Raw genomic sequence first — 21,771 nt, 5'->3', positions numbered from 1 at the left:
GACTCTCTCTCGACTCTCTCGCTCTCGTCTCTCCCTTGGCTCTCTCTCGTCTCTCTCTCGGCTCTCCCTCGGCTCTCTCTCGACTCTCTCGACTCTCTCTCGACTCTCCCTCGACTCTCCCTCGACTCTCCCTCATCTCTCTCTCGACTCTCCCTCGGCTCTCCCTCGTCTCTCTCTCGTCTCTCTCTCGTCTCTCTCTCGGCTCTCCCTCGTCTCTCTCTCAGCTCGTCTCTCTCTCCTCTCTCTCGACTCTCCCTCGTCTCTCTCTCGACTCTCCCTCGGCTCTCCCTTGGCTCTTGTCTCTCTCTCTTGTCTCTCTCGCCTCTCTCCTCGTCTCTCTCTCGTCTCTCTCTCGACTCTCCCTTGGCTCTTTGTCTCTCTCTCGACTCTCCCTTGTCTCTCTCTCTCTCTCTTGTCTCTCTCTCGACTCTCCCTCGTCTCTCTCTTGTCTCTCTCGTCTCTCTCTCGTCTCTCTCTCGTCTCTCTCTCTTGTCTCTCTCTTGTCTCTCTCTCGACTCTCCCTCGGCTCTCCGTCTCTCTCTCTCGTCTCTCTCTCGCCTCTCTCTCTCCCTCGTCTCTCTCTCGACTCTCCCTCGCTCTCCCTTCGTCTCTCTCTCGTCTCTCTCTCTCTCTTCGTCTCTCTCGGCTCTCTCTCGACTCTCCCTCGCCTCTCTCTCGCCTCTCTCTCGTCTCTCTCTCTCGTCTCTCTCTCGTCTCTCTCTCTCTCTCTCTCGTCTCTCTCTCGTCTCTCTCTCGCCTCTCTCTCGCCTCTCTCTCCTCTCTCTCGTCTCTCTCTCGTCTCTCGTCTCTCTCGTCTCTCTCTCTCGTCTCTCTCTCGCCTCTCTCTCGTCTCTCTCTTGTCTCTCTCGACTCTCTCTCAGCTCTCCGTCTCTCTCTCTCGTCTCTCTCTCTCGCCTCTCTCTCCCTCGTCTCTCTCTCTCGACTCTCCCTCGGCTCTCCCTTGGCTCTTCGTCTCTCTCTCTTGTCTCTCTCGTCTCTCTCTCCCTCGTCTCTCTCTCGTCTCTCTCTCGACTCTCCCTTGGCTCTCCCTCGGCTCTTCGTCTCTCTCGGCTCTTCGGCTCTTCGGCTCTCAGGTGACTTACGGCTCAGATCACGTTTTGAAGGATGGGGCGGCTCACACTCTCTTGTTTCCCGAGGGCTCAGATTCTTCACGGTCGGGAGGAGTTTTGTTTTATTTTTGGAGCGGAGAGAAGCAGCTGCACTGTAAAAAGCAATAAGAGCGAAGAGCCTGAGAGCAACAGTGTGGCTCTCTGCGTTTATCGTCTTTATTTATTGATCTGAGCGTCCGTGAGGAGTTTTTACAGGTCACTTCTACAACACTTCTGCTCTTTTAACTTCTGTTGGATTGTGTTTGTCTGAGATGATTTCACCTGGAGACTCACATCTGCTGCAAATAACAAAGATGAAGAGTTAAAGGCCCGACTGATGTGGATTTTTTAAAATTATCTGATACGATACTGATAAAACTGGTCTTGGAAATCCATGTGTCGTTCGTTCATTTGTTTTTCAAAATAAAACCAAAAATAAGAAAATGAAAAAAAACAAAAAAAACAACAACAATTTTCTTCATTATTTGTCTCCAAAACCAAAATGAAAAAAAAAAAAAAGATAATGATTTGTTTTTTCAGTTTTCGATTCTGGATAATGGACTGAACCAGGTCTGAACCAGGTCTGGGACCAGACCAGAACCAGACTGGGACTGAGACCGGGACTGAGACCATGATTGAGACCTGGACCAGACTGGGACTGAAAACGGGTTTGTCCTGGTTCAGTCCTGGTTCAGTCCTGGTTTAGTCCCGGTTTGGTCCTGGTTTAGTCCTGGTTCAGTCCTGGTTTAGTTGGTCCTGGTTCAGTCCTGGTTAGTCTTGTCCTGGTTCAGTCCAGGTTTAGTCCAGTCCTGGTTCAGTCCTGGTTTGTCTGGTTTAGTCCTGGTTCAGTCCTGGTTTTCCAGTCCAGGTTTAGTCCTGGTTTTGGTCCTGGTTTAGTCCTGGTTCAGTCAGGTTTAGTCCTGGTTCAGTCCTGGTTTAGTCCTGGTTTTCAGTCCTGGTTTTAGTCCAGGTTTTCCAGGTCCTGGTTCAGTCCAGGTTTAGTCCTGGTTCAGTCCTGGTTTAGTCCTGGTTTTGGTTTAGTCCTGGTTTAGTCCTGGTTTAGGTCCTGGTTTAGTCCAGGTTTAGTCCAGGTTTATTCCGGCATCACAGTTTAACGTGAAACATGAAAAGTGTTTTTCTGTTGTACGATGTTTTGCAGTATGTGGATGATTATTATTTCTCTTTTAGCACAAACTCGAAATAAAAACAAAAAACAAACTTTTCCCAACTTTAAGGAATCAGACACAAATAACTAACAACTACTAGCATGCTAACTGTGCACCTTCTTGAAAATTAGATCCTAATTAGATGCAGACAGAACACAGTGGAATTATTTTGACCTCAAATACTGGAAAAAAATGACAAAACTGAAATGAAGTCAGTTCAAAATAATAAAACAAATGAAGATCTCCAGTCTTTTCAAAGTGGAGCTGTGTTTTTTTTTTAGTGTGCTGTGGATTCTTACATCTGTATTCACGTTTCCTCTCCCAGAGCTCGACTTTTGACCTCAGGCTTCCACCGTTTTTATTGGTTATTCTGTCTGAGACCCAGAGACCAGAGAAGAGAAAGAGAGAGAGGAAAGAGAAAGAGGAGGAGGAGGGTCTGACTCAACACTTTCAGATGGTAAATGGTAGATCGTATGTTATTATGTGTTTGTGATGAGAATCAGAGTTTGCGTCGTCGACATTTTTGTGTTTATTTCTGACGTTGTGCTGAAACCTGCAGCGCTTCAGAGAAAAACAGTTCATATGATCCATGACGATTCTGAAACAATAACAACAATAAAACAGGAAATGCAGCGTGAACACAAACTGCGACCTTCTGTTCAACGGGCACAAGGAGCGACTCAGCATTTAGTCCTCGTTTAGACCTGATTTAGATCTGATTTAAGGCTTAGTCACAATAACCCGCAAGAGTAATTCCCCTGTACGGGTGCTGACATGTCTTGGCCCGTGGTATTCTGTAGAGGAGAGAGTTTTCTAAGTGCTTTGTGAGGGTGGTGTAACTCTGGCTTGTAGGTCCCGTGAGACTCGTACGGGACCTTGGGAGAAATTTTGGCAAAGTGGGGCATGTGAGTGTCGTGGGTCTTAAGACTGTTGTGAGGCAATAGTATGTCAAACTTAAGTGCCACGTAAGAGTCGCGTACGAGTCAAAATCTCATACGGTCCACTTGCGACGCACTCTAGTCGTTTGTACGAGGCAAGTACAAGTCTCTTACGAGATGTGGCTCTTATCACCGTGCTGTATAACACTGGGCTCAACATCACCGCTTCATCACATCGTGCTCATCCATCGTTCGACCGCGGCGATGCCAAGACGCTCTTACAACACTTCCCTGTGAGCGTCGCGCTGTGGCCGCTGTCGCTGTCCCCACTAGTGATTGAGTGATTGATTGATTGCATTTATACAGCACCTTTCAAGATCCCCAAAGCACTTTACAGTTCATTATTCAGTCACTCCACACTCAGTGGTGTAAACTACTACTGTAGCCACAGCTGCCCTGGGGCAGACTGACGGAAGCGAGGCTGCCAATCTGCGCCATCGGCCCCTCCGACCACCACCGTCACTCACGCTCACACCTCTTTCATACTAGGCAATGTGGGTGAAGTGTCTTGCCTAAGGACACAACGACAGTTTTTTGCCACTGGCGCCTCACTAGTGTCTCGCTCTCTGACAGGCTCCTCCTCCTCGGCCTGGGGACCTGCTGTGGCTCCTGCTCCTGCTGCAGTCTCCAGGCCCTCGGTGTCACGACTCTTCCCCGTTGTCAGGGAATTTACCCTAAGACATCAAATTACATTAAATAAGACACACCAAAACGAGACAGTTAAAAGTAATACTTGCATAAGGAGAGAGAGAGAGAGAGAGCTGTCAGAGCCTGTCAATACCACTGGCTGAGCCTCTCTACTCTACTCTACTCTACTCTACTCTGCTCTGCTCTGCTCTGCTCTGCTCTGCTCTGCTCTGCTGCTCTGCTCCGCTCCACTCTCTACTCTCTCTACTCTCTACTACTCTACTCTACTCCACTGTACTCTACTCTACTGTACTCTGCAGCTCTCCTCCCAACAGCAGCTTTTATTGAAGTCATTTCACAGATAACAATACAGTACATTATGTTATATCACACAATGGTTACAATGATCACATACTAACAATCTTTAGGCTAAACCACCCTCCCATTTCACACTTGATTACAGGCTCCAGGTGATAAACAATTTGGCCAGTTTTCTCCCAAAAACTTATGCTAACCACATGAGGGAAAAAACCCTTAGCTGTCTTCTCATGGGCGACTCAGTAGATGAGCTTAATGAGTCAGGAGTTCTTGTACTAGGACATATGATATACACATGGAAAAACCCTAAAACGCAATTGTTGATAACTTTAATCACACACACAAATGATTATGATTTTAAATGATTCATAATATTTAAAATAACATAGAAATTCTTTCACACCCGTCCTCTTGTCCTTTTCCTTCCCTTTGGGCAGCATCTCATCGGTGAAAACTTGGTGTGTACAGTACGGCTGCTACGACTCGTGTGTGTCCGCACGGGCATCGCATCAGCTTTTATACAGATCGAGCGACCCTGGTAGCTCACACGAGGCACGTGACCTGTAGGAACGACGCAATTGGTCCGTCCGGGACCCGTGTGTGGGCCGCAGGAATTCGGGGCTTGAGAAAATAGAAAAACCTGTACAACACACCTGCGTGACTTTAACTTGCCCCGTATTTCCCCTGTAAGTGTGAGATATGTGCTTAAAAAATGTGCATGAACATTTCCTCCCTACGGGCTCACCGGGTGTCTACGAACTTGGACTCTTCTACGGGCCACTTGCGAGCCCCGTACAGACTAAAAAACGGGCCAAAAATCGCCCGTGAACTGCCCATGCAGGTTATTGTGACTAAGACTTTAGTCCTGGATTAGTCCGTGTTCAGTCCTGTTCAGTCCACACACACACACACACATAAACACACACACACACATATAAACACACACATATAAACACACACACACACATATAAACACACACATATAAACACACATATAAACACAGTGGGTGTTTTGTGAGGTCCTGTTTGTGGAGGAGACTGGAGAGTTGATTTTTTTGGCTCTAACAAACTGAGGAAGAAAACCACAAATGTGTGATCAATACCAACCTGATCAGAGCTCCTTTAAACAGCTCCTCTGCAGACAGACCCGACCTGCACTCGTCCACACTCTGAGAACTACTTCTGGAAGTGAAGTCAGGCTGATTCAAAAGTTTTGTACATTAAATTAATTAAATTCTTGCGATGTTTTTAAAGACAATATCAGAGGAGATGGTTTATGTTTCAGTCGCTGTGAGCTCTTCAAAACCGTCCCCGGTGTTGGTGGTGGTGTGTAATAGTGTGTAATAGTGTGTGTAATAGTGTGTAATAGTGTGTAATAGTGTGTGTGTGTAATAGTGTGTGTGTGTGTAATAGTGTGTGTCAGATAGTGTGTAATAGTGTGTGATAGTGTGTGTAATAGTGTGTGTAATAGTGTGTGTAATAGTGTGTAATAGTCCATGATAGTCTGTGACAGTGTGTAATAGTGTGTTATAGTGTGTGACAGTGTGTGTGACAGTGTGTGATAGTGTGTAGTAGTCCATGAGTGTGTGACAGTATGTAATAGTGTGTAATAGTGTGTGTAGTAGTGTGTAATAGTCCATGCTAGTGTGTGTAATTGTCCATGCCAGTGTGTGTAATTGTCCATGCCAGTGTGTGTAATAGTCCATGATAGTGTGTGACAGTGTGTGTAATAGTGTGTAATAGTCCATGATAGTGTGTAATAGTGTATAATAGTGTGTAATATAGTGTGTGTAATAGTCCATGCCAGTGTGTGTAATAGTCCATGATAGTGTGTGTAATAGTATAGTGTGTGCAATAGTCCATGATAGTGTGTGTAATAGTCCATGCATGTGTGTGTGTAATAGTCCATGCCAGTGTGTGTAATAGTCCATGATAGTGTGTGTAATAGTCCATGATAGTGTGTGCAATAGTCCATGATAGTGTGTGTAATAGTCCATGATAGTGTGTGTAATAGTCCATGATAGTGTGTGTAATAGTCCATGCCAGTGTGTGTAATAGTCCATGATAGTGTGTGTAATAGTCCATGATAGTGTGTGTAATAGTCCATGATAGTGTGTGCAATAGTCCATGATAGTGTGTGTAATAGTCCATGATAGTGTGTGTAATAGTCCATGCCAGTGTGTGTAATAGTCCATGTTAGTGTGTGTAATAGTCCATGATAGTGTGTGTAATAGTCCATGATAGTGTGTGTAATAGTCCATGATAGTGTGTGTGTAATAGTCCATGCCAGTGTCTGTAATAGTTCATGATAGTGTGTGACAGTGCATAACAGTGTGTAATTGTGTGTGTGACAGTGTGCAATAGTGTTTAATAGTGTGTAGTACTGTGTGTGATAGTGTGTAATAGTGTGTGTAATAGTGTGTAATCGTGTGTGCGACAGTGTGCAATAGTGTGTGTAATAGTCCATGCCAGTGTGTGTAATAGTCCATGATAGTGTGTGCAATAGTCCATGCCAGTGTGTGTAATAGTCCATGTTAGTGTGTGTAATAGTCCATGATAGTGTGTGTAATAGTCCATGATAGTGTGTGTAATAGTCCATGATAGTGTGTGCAATAGTCCATGATAGTGTGTGTAATAGTCCATGCCAGTGTGTATAATAGTTCATGATAGTGTGTGACAGTGCATAACAGTGTGTAATTGTGTGTGTGACAGTGTGCAATAGTGTTTAATAGTGTGTAGTACTGTGTGTGATAGTGTGTAATAGTGTGTAATCGTGTGTGCGACAGTGTGCAATAGTGTGTGTAATAGTCCATGCCAGTGTGTGTAATAGTCCATGATAGTGTGTGTAATAGTCCATGATAGTGTGTGTGCAATAGTCCATAATAGTCCATGTAGTGTGTGTAATAGTCCATGCCAGTGTGTGTAATAGTCCATGATAGTGTGTGTAATAGTCCATGATAGTGTGTGTAATAGTCCATGCCCATGTGTGTGTAATAGTCCATGATAGTGTGTGTAATAGTGTGTGTAATAGTCCATGTTAGTGTGTGTAATAGTGTGTGTAATAGTCCGTACTAGTGTGTGTAATAGTCCATGTTAGTGTGTGTAATAGTGTGTGTAATAGTCCATGCTAGTGTGTGTAATAGTCCATGTTAGTGTGTGTAATAGTCCATGATAGTGTGTGTAATAGTCCATGTTAGTGTGTGTAATAGTCCATGATAGTGTGTGTAATAGTCCATGATAGTGTGTGCAATAGTCCATGATAGTGTGTGTAATAGTCCATGCCAGTGTGTGTAATAGTTCATGATAGTGTGTGACAGTGCATAACAGTGTGTAATTGTGTGTGTGACAGTGTGCAATAGTGTTTAATAGTGTGTAGTACTGTGTGTGATAGTGTGTAATAGTGTGTAATAGAGTATGTGATAGTGTGTAATAGTATGTTATAGTGTGTGTAATAGTGTGTGTGACAGTGTGTGTAGTAGTGTGTAATAGTCCATGATAGCGTGTGTGACAGTGTATAACAGTGTGTAATAGTATGTCATAGTCCATGTTAGTGTGTGTAATAGTGTGTGTAATAGTCCATGCTAGTGTGTGTAATAGTGTGTAACAGTCCATGTTAGTGTGTTATAGTGTGTGTAATAGTGTGTAACAGTCCATGTTAGTGTGTTATAGTGTGTGTAATAGTGTGTAACAGTCCATGTTAGTGTGTTATAGTGTGTGTAATAGTCCATGCTAGTGTGTGTAATAGTCCATGTTAGTGTGTGATCCTGGTGCAGAGTCAGGTCTTCCATCAGTGTGAAACATGGACCTCTCTTTCTCTCTTCTCTTTCTCTTTTCTCTTTTCTCTTTCTCTTTTCTCTTTCTCTTTTCTCTTTCTCTTTCTCTTTTCTCTTTTCTCTCTTCTCTTTTCTCTTCTCGTCTGGTCTGGTCTGGATGTGTCGGGTCAGATGGATGTTCTCTCAGCGCAGCACAGGCTTCACTTTATTTAAATGAAAAAGTCCGGAGCTTCTCGCTCTAATCTCATCTGTCGCCCACAGTCAGAAAACAGAGAAATAAAGAGGGTTTTTTTATCCTCATGAATCAGAGCGGGTTTGGCTCTTCAGGGTCACAGCGGCGTTTAAACTCTCTCCCCTCATCACAGCCGAGGGAACAGAGAAAAAAAAACCACAGAGGACCACTGAGGACCACAGAGGACCACAGAGGACCACTGAGGACCACTGAGGACCACTGAGGACCACAGAGGACCACTGAGGACCACAGAGGACCACTGAGAGGCGTCCGTCACCGTCTCCGGGTTAAAGGGACAGGCCCGAATGTTGGACACAGGACCTCATTTCTAACAGACTCTGCTGGACGATTAATTGACCAAGAATTTATTGCGATAAACGATAATATTGACATTATGAGACCAATTTCAACCGTGGAATAAAAATGCAAACACTTCCTTTCAAAGATCAGTAAACTTTACTTTCTAAAGAACATTTAACACAGAAACTGAAAGACAAACAAAAACAACAGGCCTAAATAAAAACACACACCTGTTCACATAAAAACAGTCTAATGTTCTAATGTGTCTGTCTCAAAAAAAAAATGCACTTGAATAAACCATTGTTGAACCAAACACAACAAAAAATAAATAAATAAATAAATAAAATGGATTAGAAATAACAAAATTGGAGCTCTACACTGGATCAAAAAAACGTACACATACATCAAACCTTAGGGCTGGATTCTCGTGAAGTAGAAAAATAATGGCAGCGGCTCTGATTTGCGGTGAATTTATTAAAAGTTACGCCAACGTGTTTCGACTACTTGATCTTCATCAGGGATAGTTGAGTGAGCAGCAGTTGTGACCATTTATAGGGGCTACGAACCCAAGACACGTGAGAGTTAAAAACATTTTTCAAATTTTTCAAACCATTTGCATGTTGAATCCAGGTATATTGACAACAAACTATTTATAACACAACAGGTAAATCACACTGTTCTGTAGAGGTTGGAGTAAAGTCGACACATAATACATAATCCCTTAAATTGCACACTTCAAAAATTATTTTCAATGGATCATGAAGAAGAAAACACCAGTAATTTCAAAACAAAGGTAATAAAAAATAATAAAAACAAAATGGATTATTAAATCTCTGTAACAAAATTGCCCTTAAAAGTGATTTTAGTCTTTGTCTTAAGTATTTACTTCCTCCCACTTCTTTTTCGAACACAAGTAAAATCTGCATGACATTTATTTTCCATATTATTACAGAAAAAAAAATTAACTTTATGTGTTATATCTATGTATCTATGTTCTCTATGCTTTAGACTAATCGATAATTGATCATTAAGAATTTCGTCGATTATGTTAATTTCTAATCAACAAACTGAATGTTTGTTTCTGTGCGTAGAGACGAAGCTGCGTCTGACACAAACTCTGGAGTTGTGGCCTCAGTCCCACGTTTGGGCTCTGGCAGCGCGGTCACTGCAACATGAAGATCTGCACTAAACCTGCGCATGTACGATCTGAAAACATCAGGACAGAAACACAGAACAGACTCACCATCAGCAGAACACCCCTCTGTCACAGACAGAACACTCATATTCCACTGAGTCACTGTGTCCTTTAGTCCGACAGAAACTGAACCACATCAGTGACACAAGGAAAGAACTGTTTTTTTTGAGTACTCAGTTTATGCAAATGAGTCATGTGGTTTTAAGTTTTGTTTCTGTAAAACGTAAACAAATCTGCTCAAATCTGTGTGGATAGAGAAGACTCACGGACGGAAGTCCACTTTTTACCGCGGACGTCAAAGAAATCAGCGCCCAGATCCGAGCCGTGAATCACCGCGGAGACGGGCTGGGTTTGTCTGTGTATATCATGGTGTTTTTCCTCCCTCCGGCGCTGAAGCGATGATCTCACCGTGCTGTGATCATGTGACCTCTTCGGATTTATAATAACGCGGAGCCGCGGACGCGCTCCTCTGATCCTCTGACCTCTGTGTGTAATTAGCTCGGAGTTTTAACCTCGTTTTAATCTGATCCAAACAAAAGACAAAGCTCCGCGCAGTTTATCAGCTCAAAGTCACGGCGGCGGAGAAAACGCTCATGTCTATAAAACATAATGAGCTTTAGGAGTTATTAAAGCGGGAGCACGAGAGTCTGGTCATGTCTCTGTGCTGTGGCTGTTCTGGGTTCTACTCCTGGCTCTTTCTCTGTGGAGTTTGCACACCGTTGGCTGCCAGACTACTTTTAGACTGTATCGGATGTCACGGAACTCTCTTGCATCTTAAAGTGCCCATCTGACGCAAAATACCTCTTTTCATATTTTATCTTCTGCACATATTCAAGCACAGTTTGGTTTTGAAACATCCATGACACAATAGTTCTGAAATCTTACTGATTTCTTGGAGACAGTCACAGACCAGGAACTATGAAAGTCCGACTATCGCTCCTCGCCCCGCCCGTCCTGAGAAAGCACAGGCTCCGCCCTCCAAACGTGACGTAGGCGACGAGTGAGCCGCCCTTCCTCCGCCATCTCAGGGAGGGAGGGGGAGACAGACGTACACCCTGATAGAGGCAGGAATAAACTTTTGGGCTACGTTCAGACTGCAGGGTCTTAACGCTCAATTCCGATTTTTTGTGTGAAATCCGATGTTTTTTTGAGGTCGTTCACATTTCCAGTTAAATGTGACTTGTGTGTGACTCCAGTGTGAACATTAAACGGTCCAAAAGTGTCCCACATGTGACACTGGAGACACGACGACGTCAACCGCAGCGAGCGTCTCTGTGTTTACAGAAGTTGTCCAAACATGGACGCAGCATCGAGCACCTGGAGATTTTAAAGTTCCTCTCGTACCGGAGCCAGAACATGAACAACTTACTTGTTTTAAGGAGGAGATTGAGAAGGAGAAGGACGAGGTTTTTGGTCGTGGTGTTTTGTGGTGAGTGGAGATGTGCTTCACTTCAGTCACATGGAGTTCAGTAACAATTTTCACCTACTTCAGTGCAGAATAGTGACGTTTGTGTCTTGTTGATGACGTGTAGGTGGATGAATGCACTTTGACCGTTCAGACTGAAGTCACATGTCAAAGATCAGATATGTATCAGTTTCAGGAGCACAGATCCAAGTGTCCTGGGTCACATTTGAAAAAATCAGATCTGTGTGGTTCAGACTGACATTAAAAGATCAGATACAGGAACATAGAGACAAAAAATCAGATTTGGGTCACTTCAGGTGCAGTGTGAACGCAGCCTTATTCATGGAGATAGAACGCGTTCAGCCGCATGTGTTGGTAAAGCAGGACTAAAACCAGGTCTAAACTAGATCTAAACCAGGTCTAAACCAGGATAAAACCAGGTTTAAACTAGATCTAAACCAGGTCTAAACCAAGACTAAAACCAGGTCTAAACTAGATCTAAACCAGGTCTAAACCAGGATAAAACCAGATCTAAACTAGATCTAAACCAGGTGTAAACCAGGACTAAAACCAGGTCTAAACCAGGACTAAAACCAAGTCTAAACTAGATCTAAACCAGGACTAAAACCAGGTCTAAACTAGATCTAAACCAGGTCTAAACTAGATCTAAACCAGGACTAAAACCAAGTCTAAACTAGATCTAAATCAGGACTAAACCAGGACTAAAACCAGGTCTATGCTAGATCTAAACCAGACTAAAACCAGGTCTAAACTAGATCTAAACCAGGTGTAAAGCAGGACTAAAACCAGGTCTAAAACTAGATCTAAACCAGGATAAAACCAGTAAACTAGATCTAAACCAGGTGTAAACCAGGACTAAAACAGGTCTAAACCAGGACTAAACCAAGTCTAAACTAGATCTAAACCAGGACTAAAACCAGTCTAAACTAGATCTAAACCAGGTCTAAATAGATCTAAACCAGACTAAACCAAGTCTAAACTAGATCTAAATCAGGACTAAACCAGGACTAAAACCAGTCTAAACCAGAACTAGATCTAAACCAGACTAAAACCAAGTCTAAACTAATCTAAACCTAAACCAGGACTAAAACCAGGTCTAAACTAGATCTAAACCAGGGTAAACCAGGACTAAAACCAGGTCTAAACTAGATCTAAACCAGGTTAAACAGACTAAACCAGGTCTAAACCAGACTAAAACCAGTCTAAACAGATCTAAACCAGGTCTAAACCAGACTAAACCAGTCTAAACTAGATCTAAACTAAAACCAGACTAAAAACCAGTCTAAACCAGGACTAAAACCAAGTCTAAACTAGATCTAAACCAGGTCTAAACCAGGACTAAAACCAGGTCTAAACTAGATCTAAACCAGGACTAAAACCAGGTCTAAACTAGACTAAACCAGATCTAAACCAGGACTAAAACCAAGTCTAAACTAGATCTAAACCAGACTAAAACCAGGTCTAAAACTAATCTAAACCAGGACTAAAACCAGGTCTAAACTAGATCTAAACCAGGTGTAAAGCAGGACTAAAACCAGGTCTAAACCAGGACTAAAACCAAGTCTAAACTAGATCTAAACCAGGTCTAAACCAGGACTAAAACCAGGTCTAAACTAGATCTAAACCAGGTGTAAAGCAGGACTAAAACCAGGTCTAAACTAGATCTAAACCAGGTGTAAAGCAGGACTAAAACCAGGTCTAAACTAGATCTAAACCAGGTCTAAACTAGATCTAAACCAGGACTAAAACAGGATTTAACAGGACTCAATCCTGCTGCGTGGACGTGTCTCCTCGTTTTCTATCAATAATATTTCAAATCAAGTAATCCAAAGTAATCAGATTACATTACTCACTTTAAGTAATTTAATGGATTCTGTTACAAACTACATTTTGGGGTGTGTAATCTGTAATCTGTAGGGGATTACATTTTTACACTTACTTTATGATCCACTTACTCGTTCGTAAGGCGCTTAATTTTAGTCTCGAGGTTATTTTAAGAGAACTTGTCAAGTAAAATGATCTTGCTGCACGGACACGTAATTTCACAACTTTCAGTCATTTTCTGAGAGATTTAAGTGTTTATGTCTTAAATTAGTCACTAGTCACTAAAGTGTTTCCCAAACTTTTCTTCTGAGGATCCATATTTTAAAAGTCACAAACCTTCGCGACCCAAGTCAATAGAAATTATTTAAAAATCAGAAAATAAAGGTGGATTTGAGTGTAGCTGATGATAATGTCAGTGTTTGTATTTGTTTTCATGGTAATAAGTGAGAAAATGATTGTTTTATGTGTTCAGATATTTAAGATGTGTCAGAACACCACAGTTATTCATTTTATATTTTATCTGTGAATATATTTACCTTTATGTGAGTTATGTGACCTTTTACCTTGCCCCCGGAAGCAAACAACGAGAGAAAATAGTAGCCACGAAAAGAAAGAAAAAGACGATAGAGAGAAACAGAAAGGTGTAAAGAAAAAGACGTAAAGAAAAAATAAAAGACACGTGACTTAACTCCCGCTGGTGACGTACAGGCGAACACGGCAAATATACTTTCAATTGTGGATTTATTTAAAGGTAGGGCGACCAAACGTCCGTTTTTCCCCGGACATGTCCGTATTTTGCTTCCTGTCCGGGGCGTCCGGGGTTTTTTTTATAAAGTGATGCAAATGTCCAGGTTTTCAGTATCGCTCACTGGGTCATTAAACTGAGCGTCTCTCGTAGCGTCTGTGACTCAGAAGGAGCGAGACACAAACAGTGGGTCAGTCTGAAACACACCGAAGCACAAATGCACATTTAACAACGACTTGTCAACGTTTTCAACGTTTTCCATCCCGGTCGAGACAAGTGTGAGTCCATGTGCACAGGTTGAGGTGAGAGTTCAGTGTCCCTCGTTTATCGTGGGGGTTATGTTCTAAAAATAACCTGCGACAGGTGAAATCCACGAAGTATCAACTTTATATTTTACAATTATTCTATCTGTTTTAACTCTGTAAAACCTCAGCACAAACTTTATACACTTTTCTCAGACAGGATCGACAGGTGCAACACTTTTTACTTCCTTCTTACAACTTGTTGCTGCTGTCGTCCTTTTGTTATTTTCCTCCTTCTTTATGTAACGAACTGAAGATTCATTTATTCTGTAATGGAGCCGACAGCACAGAGTCCTGCACAGGTCCATTTTTGGAGACCCCCAGTACAACACCGCACCCGCCAGGACAGGACCGCACCTGCCCGTTAACCCAGAGATTATATCAAACTTTTGCGCTGCCTACACCACGGACTGAACCAAGACTAAACCAGGACTGATTCCAGGACTGATTCCAGGACTGATTCCAGACTGAAGAGGAGGACTAATCCACGACTGAACCAGGACTAAAACAGGACTAAACCAGAACTGAAACCAGGACTCAGCGTCAGGACGGTCTTGGAGGTGACGCAGGAGAAAGGACCGGCTCAGCTCCGCACCTCACAGAGTTAAACGCTGCAGTCGCCCGATCGCGCTTTGCGGACAAACTGCTCGGCGTTTTCTCTCTCAAGTCCAAGATTAGTCCTGGTTTAGACCTGGTTTAGTCCTGACTCACCCGTGTGTAATTACTACCCTCCTGTAATACACAATACATGTTCATACGCTGTAAAAATAAATAAAAATAAATAAAAAATAAAAGAAAAATCCGCGAAACGGTGAGGACCCCCCAAGGTGTCCGGGTTTTCACAAACAGAAATACGGTCTCCCTACTCCTATGTTGACAATAAAGCGTCTGTTTACCTTAACCTTACATGAATGTTGGTGTAAAAGGGCTTATAATATCGAAAGTAGATTAAAAAGTACACATTTACAGTACTTTATTTTTTTACACAGCTAAATGGAAACTGACAGTAGTTTGTTGGTCTTTTGTTCAGTAGAGACGGCGATTTAAGGGCTGAAATCATCCAAAACCAGCCTAAATGTGCAGGGTTTGTGTGTTAAACATTTGTGAAAGAATCAAAACACAACTCCAGGTCCGTTTGTGACGACGAAATGACATTAGAAATAGAAAATGGTTAAACCGCAGCAGCTGTTTCACGCTTTAGGTTTAATATTTGGAGCTTTTACCGGAGAAAATGTCATTACTGGCGTTGTAAATCGTCCTTCTGTTTCGCTGTTTTGTGCGTGAAGTTTGGGCCGCTGCTCGTCCAGTATCGACCCGGAGCCCGGAGCAGAACTCACTGAGTTATGGGACACCAGATTCTCAGATCGATATTTGAAGCTCGGGTTAAAAATACAGCTCTTAATGTCTGAGATTACAGTGTTTACCTCGCTGTGCTCTGCGCCAGCGCCAGCTCAGACCCATTACTCAGCACGTGGCCGCGGTCTAGATCAGGACTAAACCAGGACTAAACCAGGACTAAACCAGGGCTACTAAACCAGGACTAAACCAAGGACTACCAGGGACTAAACCAGGACTAAACCAGGACTAAACCAGGACTAAACCAGGGCTAAACCAGGGCTAAACCAGGACTAAACCAGGACTAAACCAGGGCTAAACCAGGACTAAACCAGACTAAACCAGGCTAACCAGGGCTACCAGACTAACCAGGACTAAACCAGGACTAAAGGCTAAACAGGGCTAAACCAGGGCTAACAGCTAAACCAGGACTAAACCAGGGCTAAACAACTTAACCAGGCTAGCTAACCAGCTAACCAGAGCTAGACCAGGACTAAACCAGGGCTAAACCAGGACTAAACCAGCTAAACCAGGACTAACCAGGCTAAACCAGGTAAATAAACCTAAAGGGCCAGGGCTAAACCAGTAAACCAGGACTAAACCAGGACTAAAACTAAACCAGGACTAAACCAGGACTAAACCAGGACTAAAAGACAGGACTAAACCAGGACTAAACCAGGACTAAACCAGGCTAAACCAGGACTAAACCAGGCTAAACCAGGACTAAAACCAGGGACTAACCAGGATAAACCAGGACTAAACCAGGGACTAAACCAGGACTAAACCAGGGCTAAACCAGGACTAAACCAGGACTAAACCAGGACTAAACCAGGGCTAACCAGGACTAACCAGGAACTAAACCAGGACTAAACCAGGACTAAACCAGGACTAAACCAGGACTAAACCAGGGACTAAACCAGGGACTAAACCAGGACTAAACCAGGACTAAACCAGGGCTAAACCAGGACTAAACCAGGCTAAACCAGACTAAAAACCACTAACCAGGACTAAACAGGACTAAACCAGGACTAAACCAGGCTAAACCAGGACTAACCAGGACTAAACCAGGACTAAACCAGGGACTAAACCAGGACTAAACCAGGGGCTAAACCAGGACTAAACCAGGACTAAACCAGGGCTAGACCAAACCAGGACTAAACCAGGACTAAACCAGGGCTAAACCAGGGCTAAACCAGGCTAAACCAGGACTAAACCAGGACTAGGACTAAACCAGGACTAAACCAGGACTAAACCCCAGGACTAAACCAGGACTAAACCAGGCTAAACCAGGACTAAACCAGGACTAAACCAGGACTAAACCAGGACTAAACCAGGGCTAGACCAGGGCTAGACCAGACTAAACCAGGACTAAACCAGGACTAAACCAGGGACTAAACCAGGACTAGGACAGACCAGGGACTAAACCAGGACTGACTAAGACCAGACTAAACCAGGACTAAACCAGGACTAAACCAGGACTAAACCAGGACTAAACCAGGACTAGACCAGTGTCATTTGTGGAGTTTACATTAGGGTTGTAACAATAACTAAAATATATCGTATCGTCAAAGTTCTCACAATAATATCGTGGACCATCACAAAATATCGAATCACAAGTCTCTCTGTTTAAATTAATAGTTATGTTATATTATTTATATTAAGTTAAATTATATTATGAGTTATGGTGCAGTAACAGCTAAAAAACCCCACAGAGAACTACATAGACCATGATGCTTTGCTCCATTTCAGTGCAGACGACGAGAAGAAATTACAGTTCTAACACTTTTAAGTTTTAGTTCTTTGGATTAACTCTTGTCAAGACATTTTAAGAGGAAAAAGTAGAATATTCACTCCACAAAATATCGCAATAAATATCGTACCCGCTCAGACCCATTACAAGTCACCGCGGGAATCACCATTTGAGACGGTGGAGTTATCAGATCACAAAGTCTGACCGCGCAAAGAACTAAATATCCTTCTTATTTTCGTTTCTACAACGTGAAACGAATAATGATAAAACAATAAATTACTTTTACTTATATTTCCAACTTCTCCGTTCCTTTACTTTTCACGTTGTAGTTCTTCTTCTTCACTTGCCGCTTGATCGGTCCGTCGGAAAATAGAGTCCCACGGTCACTTCTGTTGTGCTTTTTAATGATGTGTTGTGGCGTTTGCATTTGTGTTGTGGTGTTTGCATTAAAATCGAGTCCCGTGGTGCATTTCCATTTTCATTGTGGCTTTTTGATGTGTTGTGGCTTTTTGATGTTGTGGCGTTTTTTGTGTTGTGGCATTTGCGTTGTGGCGTTTGTATTTTGTTGTGGCCATTGCATTAAAACAGAGTCCCGTGGTCATTTCCGTTGTGGCTTTTTAATGTGTTTGTGGCTTTTTTAATGTGTTGTGGCTTTTTAAATGTGTTGTGGCTTTTTAATGTGTTGTGGCTTTTTAATGTGTTGTGGCGTTTGTATTTGTTGCAGCTTTTGCATTAAAATAGAGTCCTGTGGTCATTTCCGTTGTGGCTTTTTAATGTGTTGTGGCTTTTTTATGTGTTGTGGCATTTGCGTTTGTGTTGTGGCATTTGCATTAAAATAGAGTCCCGTGGTCATTTCCATTGTGGCTTTTTGATGTGTTGTGGCATTTGCGTTTGCGTTGTGGCTTTTGTATTTGTTGCAGCTTTTGCATTAAAATAGAGTCCCGTGGTCATTTCCATTGTGGCTTTTTAATGTGTTGTGGCATTTGCGTTTGTGTTGTGGCATTTGCGTTTGCGTTGTGGCATTTGCGTTTGCGTTGCAGCGTTTGCATTAAAATAGAGTCCCGCGGTCATTTCCGTTGTGACTTTCTTTGGTGTGTTGTGGCTTTTTGTTGTGTCGTCGTTTGTATTTGTTGCGGCGTTTGCGTTTGTTGTGACCCCTCTCGGCTTCTGTAAAAAAACACTAACGCGGTGTCCCCGGGTTTGACTACCCCAAATGTAAGACTTTTTAAAGACCTTTTTAAGACCAGTTAAATGAAAATTAAGACCAACATCGCAGCCGTTACGCAGGTGAAAAACACCAGATCCGATTCTAATAATGTTCAACCAACTACTGATTTGTGTCCGTCCGTTTAACATCGCTCTGCAGTCTGGTTGAGTTTACAAAAAAAACAGGCGAATGAAATTTAAGACCTTTGTGAAAAAATAAGGCCTTAATTTAGAAAAATTAACTTTAAGACCTTTTTTTTTTTTTTTTTTTTTTTTTTTTTTTTTAAATAATTTTTATTTGCAAACTACATAGATTACAACAAATAGGAACCAAACGACATACAAGATACAAGACAGACATTAATACAAATAGGAACAAAGATGCAGGGGTTGGTGACAGTGTGAACCTTATGTGCGTGTCTGTGTGTGTGTGGTGTGTCTGTGTGTGTATGTGTGTGTTGTGTGTGTATATGCGTGCGTGTGTGTGTGTGTATGTGTGTGTGTATGTGCATACCGTGTGTATGTATGTGTGCCGGGGGGGGATAGACAGGCTATGTGGATGATTTAATGTTGACCTGTATTATTGCTATTTAATTTGAGTATTGAAAATTTGTTTAAGTGTGTGTTGGCATTTTGCCTCAGATCCCACTGAAGTGGGAGCAGGCCAAGCCACAACTCATGCCCACCCAAGGCGGGTGCGGGGGCCACCCCCAGGGCTCGCGCATGTGGTCGCCCTTCGACCAGGCCGGCCCACCCCCAATGAACCACCTCCCGGTCTGAAATGCTCCCCCTCCCTGATATATATGTACATGTGCATACATTCACACCACACATGCATGCACGCACCTGCCTGCACAGGAATGTGCACGCACATCCACATACACACAAGCCTGCACACATACTCACACAATTCACACACATGAACCCACATTCATCCCTGGTTGACTTGTGATGCATTAAAAAAAAATTGGGTGTGATGCATTAAAAGTATCAGGGAGGTAAAGGAGCTTGGGGTCGACCAGAGAGTGAAGCCAGCACAGAGGGGAGACCCTGAGGGGACGGGAGAGCACGCAACCGGGCCACCCGTAGGAGGACCCCCACACCCAACACCCAGGTGACAGCAGAGAGGGCCCAGCCCGCTAGGGACCTGAGGCAGAGACAACTTTGTGCTGTGTTCCTAAGTCTGTTAAAGTTCTGTTTTATATAGCCTGTCCTATCCCATCCCTGTTTTCTTTATAAAATTAAGCGGTGTGTATGGCATTGTGTTGTGTTTGTACAGTGTGTGAGTGTGTAATGGGTGTGTTATGTGTGTGTGCATGTGTATGTACTCTCAGGACTTCATCTATTTTAAATGTCAAGCAAAAGGTGATAGGCAACCAGACAAAGAAAAGTGTTAAAGAACGAGGAGGAGAAGAGTAATCAAATATGAAATTACATTTGTAGAAAATGGAGGAAGGTGGACCAGGGTGAGTGTGGTGCTGTTGTGCTGACTGGGGGTAGTAGATTGTTATTCCAGAAGAGATATGGTCAATGAGTAGGTTTTTTCCAGTGTGTCAGATGTATGTTGTGTCTTGATTTCCAGTTCATGAGGATAGTTTTCTTGGCGATAGTTAGGGCCACAAGGAGAGGTTTATGGTTTTTATTATCTATTGAGATTATTGAAAGGTCTCCTAGAAGACAGAGTGAGGGGGACATGGGGATGCGACAACCCATGAAGTGGGATAGTGAGTCCGTGATTCCTTCCCAGAAGTGCTTTTTAAGACTTTTAAGACCCCGCGGCTGCCCTGATTGAAGTCTCTCTCAGTCTGGTCTGACATCGTTTCGGGAAAAGAGCAAAAGAGGACCGGGCATTTGTTTCCAGGGCCGGGGGCGTCTAAACTCAAATGTAAAGCGTCCAGGGTGTTTTTTGACGCTCTGGTCTGAACGGGCCTTTAGATGAGTTTAAAGTTCAGATTTCAGTCCTTCTCAAACCTGAACGCTCCTGGAGTTGTTTACAAGTGTGAAAATAATCCAGATTTTCCACATATCGGAAAATCAAACCGCAGGAGGATTTGTTTCCAGAAGTGCACAGTCTTAAACCGCACCGATGTCTCTGTGCTATTAAAAGAATTAAAGTTATAAAAGTACAGGACAGTTTCATCCTTCGTTTCGTCTTATTGATTCTTCAAACTTTTTCAGAGGGAAACAAATACGACTTTGAGTTTTAAAGAGCCTGTGTTTCTGTTTTCTGTTCTAATGTTTCCTCATCACAAACAGACCCGGGGTCGTGTTTTGTTTCATTCAAACCCTGCAGATTCAGGTTCTTCTCTCAAAACTGAAAACACTCTGTTCCACCTTGTGATGTCATGTGGTGATACAGGAAGTGTTTCATTGTGTGTTTAAACTTATAGGGCTTTTCTACCGTGTTTGAACTTGTCTTGTCTGAAAGGCGCTCGGACTCGGTCTCGAGGTCTGACACTTGACCAGTGATAAAATGGAGATAGATTTATAAAAAAACATTGATATAAATGTGTCAAAATAACTTTAAAACACAAATAAATGTCAAAAATGACAAAGATGGTCTTGATTTGGTCTCGATGGGCCGTGGTCTTGGTCTTGTCTCAGTCTCGACCTTTAAAGTATTGGTCTTGTCTGGTCTTGGTCTTGTCTTGTCTTCTGACCCTCAGAGGTCTGGTCTTGGTCTTTGTCTTGGTCTTGGTCTTGACCCTCAGAGGTCTTTGGTCTTGGTCTTGGTCTTGAGGTCTTGACCCTCAGACCCTCAGAGGTCTTGGTCTTGTCTTGGTCTTGACCCTCAGAGGTCTTGGTCTTGTCTTGGTCTTGACCCTCAGAGGTCTTGGTCTTGTCTTGGTCTTGACCCTCAGAGGTCTTGGTCTTGGTCTTGGTCTTTAAAAGTCTCGGTCTTGTCTTGGTCTTGACCCTCAGAGGTCTTGGTCTTGTCTTGGTCTTGACCCTCAGAGGTCTTGGTCTTGTCTTGGTCTTGACCCTCAGAGGTCTTGGTCTTGTCTCGGGCTCTGGACCCTCTGGTCTCGCTCTGGTCTTGGTCTCGATTAGTTCGGTCTTAGTTCTACACTATGGCCTCAGACTATCTCCGTGACGACGAGCAGGTGACACAACCAGGGCAAGTTAGAGCTCAGATCCGTGGAGAGGCGAGCCCAGTCACAGTAAACAGCAGTATTTTTAAGAAACATAAACCCGCTGAAATTAAATGAATGTGAGATCGTTGAGTTTAATGCCACACTGCGGAGCTTACAGGCAAAGCAACAGCATCACCACGGAAACAAACAGGTGAAAAAAAAGAAAGTGAAAAGTTCCGCAGTGCCCCTTTAATACTGCGCTAAACAAACGGTCTGATCTGATCATGAGAGAGAACGTCGTTTGAGGTTTGAGTTATTGTTCGCACGACTCGACCTTTGCGATTTCTGTACAATTAGTGTGCGGCGCGATCGTCTCGGCGCAGCTCTGGCACGCGCCCTTTGACCCCCGCTTCATTAAACGCCGCGTTACGTGCGCGCCGGAGCGGGATCG

The 21,771-nt window shown here is 43.2% G+C and overlaps 1 protein-coding gene across 1 annotated transcript in view; it reads right to left on the bottom strand.

Moving 5' to 3' along the window:
* The window catches only part of LOC129408271 (protein enabled homolog), a gene marked incomplete at its 3' end in the record, with an annotated part of 6,859 nt that extends 1,864 nt beyond the window's left edge, over positions 1-4,995 (bottom strand). The window contains exons 1-3 of the mRNA XM_055151415.1: positions 4,904-4,995; positions 3,785-3,887; positions 694-756 (exon numbers count right to left, since the gene is read on the bottom strand). Coding sequence (XP_055007390.1) covers positions 694-756; positions 3,785-3,887; positions 4,904-4,995 — 258 coding nt within the window. The remainder of the gene's footprint in view (positions 1-693; positions 757-3,784; positions 3,888-4,903) is intronic.
* Positions 4,996-21,771: the final 16,776 nt, after the last annotated feature.

The sequence above is a fragment of the Boleophthalmus pectinirostris genome, unplaced genomic scaffold, assembly GCF_026225935.1.
Source record: "Boleophthalmus pectinirostris isolate CB_2022bp ecotype Guang Dong unplaced genomic scaffold, ASM2622593v1 HiC_scaffold_16, whole genome shotgun sequence".
Taxonomy (NCBI): Eukaryota; Metazoa; Chordata; class Actinopteri; order Gobiiformes; family Gobiidae; genus Boleophthalmus; species Boleophthalmus pectinirostris.
Note: the sequence above shows the minus strand (reverse complement) of the source record. Positions and strands in the feature narration are given on the sequence as shown.